Consider the following 3,532-nt stretch of genomic DNA (forward strand, 5'->3'; position numbering starts at 1 on the left):
GGAAGGGCGTGGCGTTATGTTGGGTGCGGTGCGGCCGGCGGCGGAGGGTTCAAAGGGGCGGCGCGTTTTCCTAGGCTGCCACAGACACCAGCTGACGCCGCGGGGGCGCTTTGCAGGGGCTGGGGTCCGCGGCATGGCGGTGCTACTACGGCAGTGCAGGGCTATATGCGTAGGAAACGGGGTACGAAGCGAAGTGCATGGGCAGGGGGCCACAAACATGCACGGGAATTCCGGTCCCAGATACACTACTTAGATCGGCAGATTCGGTGCCGGGAGGGAAGAGGGGGCAACGCGGCATCAGCGCACCCACACACTTGCTACTCCTCAGGTGGCCGGCTGCTGCTGCTGCTGCTGCTGCTGTGCTGCCACTGCTGGTGGCTCTGCAGCCGACCCCAAGTGTTCAGCGTGCACTGCCTGCCTCGCCGCACCCACTCCCCCGGCTGCCGCGCCCTCGGCTGCCGCACCCTCTGCTGCTGGCCCCCCTGCTGCCGTCCCCACTGCTGGCTGCCCGTCGACTGTAGGCGATGCCTCTGGAGCGCCCTCAGGAGCATGCTCCTTGCGAGTCCCCTCGGTCGCCGGTCCCTCGGTCGCCGCCCCCTCGGTCGCCGCCCCCTCGGCCGCCGCCCCCTCGGTCGCCGCCTCCTCGGCTGCGGCACTCTCGGCCGCTGCCCCCTCGGCTGCAGCCCCCTCGGCTGCGTCGCCCTCCGCTGCCCCTGCCCCCGCCCCTGCCGTTGGTGCCTCGGCCGCAGCCGCCGCCACTAACTCAGGCTCCTCAGGGGCCGGCCCCTCCGCGGCTGCAGCTGCATCCGGCTCGGCAGCCGCCGCATGGGCCGCGGCGCCCTCGCCCTCCCTGTCGTCCTCGTCAGCAACTTCCTCAAACGCATCTTCCGTATCCTCGGTGCCTTCAGCTGTCTCACTGGCGCCGCCCGCCACCGCCGCGAGCCGCGACCGCCCCCGCGCCTTCCCGCGTGCCGCCGCGCCGCCGCCCGCCTCGCCCCTGCCGTCCCCGTCACCAGTGGCCCCCGCCTCGCGGCCGCCGCCCTCGCCGCCGCTGGCCTCGCCTTCCGTGGGGTCGACGCTGCTGCCCGGCCGGCTGGGCTCCCCGGCCTCGCTGCCCGCGCCGCTGGCGGTGTCTGTGTCGGCCACGCTGCCCGGGCGCAGCGCCAGCTGGACGCCCGCCAGGGCGGCGGCGGCTGAGGGGACAGATGTGACCATGTCCAGCATGTTCTGGAGCTCCTGCGGCCGCGGCGGCGGCGAGAGGAAGATGAGCAGGCACGCGCGCCGGCACGCGTCGACATCCCTGCGGCAAGCGTGCAAGCAGCTGGCCAGGGGCCCTCCGCTCCCATCGCCGAGCACCCGTCGCTAGCACGAGGCAGGTCTACTTCCTGGCTGCACCACCGCACTCTGAAAAAGCAACGTGCAGTAACAGGACCTGGGCAGCGGCTTGATTTTATCTTGTTCTCTCAAGAGGTGCCTGCTCACCTGCACCCGGATCTCCATGCACGACTCCTTGTCCATGGCCCGCACCAAAGCGCGCTTGTATTGAAGGTTGATGCCTGCGGTATGTGTGCACGCGCATGTGTAGGTGTGTGTATGTGCGCATGTCGTGTCGGTGTGCATGTATGGAACGTGCATGTGTGTGTGTGTGTTTAAGTGTGTGTGTGTTTGAGTGTCTGTGCATGTGTTTGTATGTGTGAGTGTGTTTGTGTGTTCGTGCACGCGCGTGTGAGTGCGTGCGTGCGTGTGTGTGTGTGCGTGTGTGTGTGTGTGTGTGTGTGTAGGTGGTATCGCACGCGCCAGGTGGCTGCTTGGTTGTGGGGGGTGTTTTAAGTGGCACAGACTGCTCCGGGCCACAACGAAGGGACTTTATCAAGCAGCCTGGCGCCACACGTCAACCCAGCTAGCGCTTGCTGCTGAAATGCACGCGCGCGCATACACGCACGCACTCACACACACACAAACACACACACACTCTCTCTCTCTCCCTCTCACACAACCCACGCGCACACGCCGGGGCTCCTACGGGAGCGTGTCATGCCAGACTAAACGCAGCAGGACGCGCCAGCCGGTACGTGCTGCACTGGCACCTGCCCTTGCCTCTGAGGCCGGACCCTGGGCACAAAAAACCGCCCCGCGAGCACCCTAGGGGCTCGCCCAACGGACACCAGCGCCCAAATAACCCCAGCACCCACACACACAGTACAAAACCTGATGGAATTCGAACAGGCAACCCGCCTTCAACGACTGCCACGAGAGCTCAAGTGCCCTTCCACCCCCACCCTATCTCCCGCGCCTTCTCCCCTCTCCCCGTGTGAGACGATGCTGACCCTGAAACCCAAGTCGAAACATATGAAACTACACCCGTTCTCATCGAAGCATACACACTATCAAACAACTCGCGCGAGGTCATGGGACCTTGAGATCACCCACCCTGCAGATCTGCCAGCTCCATCTTGATCTGAACCAGCGCCATCACCAGATGCTGGTTCTCCCCGTCCAACGCCGCCAGCTGGCGCTTCGCCTGCCCCAGCTCCCGCGCCAGCTCCTCCGCAGCTTCCTTCGCGAGCGCCTCCCCGACTGCCGCGCCGCCGGTGAGCGCTCGGTTCACGCGGCCAAACAGCCGCCCGTACGCGCTCGGCGGCGCCGGCAGCACCGGCGCGCCTGACGCGTCGGCCGAGGCGCTCAGCTTGAAGCTGCCGCCGCCGCCGCCGGGCGGCGAGGGCGGCGGGAGGCCGCCCAGTGGCACGTCCAAGCCCTCGAGGATCCGCGGCGACCCAGCATTCGACGGCGTGTCGGCGCCGCTCGCCGCGCCGCCGCCCCGCTCGTCCCCATCCCCCCCGTCCCCGCCCGCGTGCTGCTGCGCGCCGGCGCCGCCGGCGCCGCTGACGAGCCCCGCGCCGCCCGGGCCGCGCCAGCGGCTGAGCAGGCCGCTGCCCCAGCGGCGGGTCCCCGAGGGGGCGCTGCCCTCGACGCTGCTCGGGGGCGCGTCGTGGGGGGAGGTGCCCAGGAAATGCGCCAGCTGGCTTTCCAGGTGGTGCTTGTCCGACTCCATCTCCGCCTTCTCCAGATCAGCCTGGATTTGGATGGTTGTAGATTGCGGGTTGGGGCGGGAAACAGGGGTTTGCGGCCGCCAACAGGTGGTGGTGCAGTCACAGGCTGCGCCGGCGGCGTCCCTGAGTCTCAAGGAAGGGATGGGCGCCGGGGCTGGGGCTGCGGCGCTCACTCACAGATTTACGTTGCCTACCCTTGGGCAGCCCACCCGACATCCTGCACCCCCCAAAAGGTGATGTCAGAGTGACGTCATCGGAAACAGGCGCGTCGGCTCGCCGGGGCCCACCTGCTCCATCCTGTCTTTGAGGCGCCCCACCATCTGCTGATAGAGCTCCAGCTGCATCGTCAGGTCGTAGTTGAGCTGCTGCAGGGCAGCCACCTATTGGTTTCGAGACGTGTGTGTTTGGGGGGGGGTGTGGTTGGGGGGTTGAGAGGTAGGGGCTGGGTTGGGTGAGAGAGAGAGAGAGAGAGAGAGAGAGAG

General features: G+C 67.8%; 1 protein-coding gene across 1 annotated transcript; it reads right to left on the reverse strand.

The window, feature by feature from the left end:
- Positions 1 to 324: 324 nt before the first annotated feature.
- On the reverse strand, positions 325 to 3,394 carry MNEG_14471 (hypothetical protein; the record flags this gene model as incomplete). The annotated part of the gene is made up of 4 exons (XM_014037057.1): positions 325 to 1,236; positions 1,483 to 1,556; positions 2,431 to 3,073; positions 3,338 to 3,394. The coding sequence occupies 4 exons, from the start codon at positions 3,392 to 3,394 to the stop codon at positions 325 to 327; spliced, it is 1,686 nt and encodes a 561-aa protein (XP_013892511.1).
- Positions 3,395 to 3,532: the final 138 nt, after the last annotated feature.

This window comes from Monoraphidium neglectum (assembly GCF_000611645.1).
Source record: "Monoraphidium neglectum strain SAG 48.87 unplaced genomic scaffold scaffold04513, whole genome shotgun sequence".
Classification (NCBI taxonomy): Eukaryota; Viridiplantae; Chlorophyta; class Chlorophyceae; order Sphaeropleales; family Selenastraceae; genus Monoraphidium; species Monoraphidium neglectum.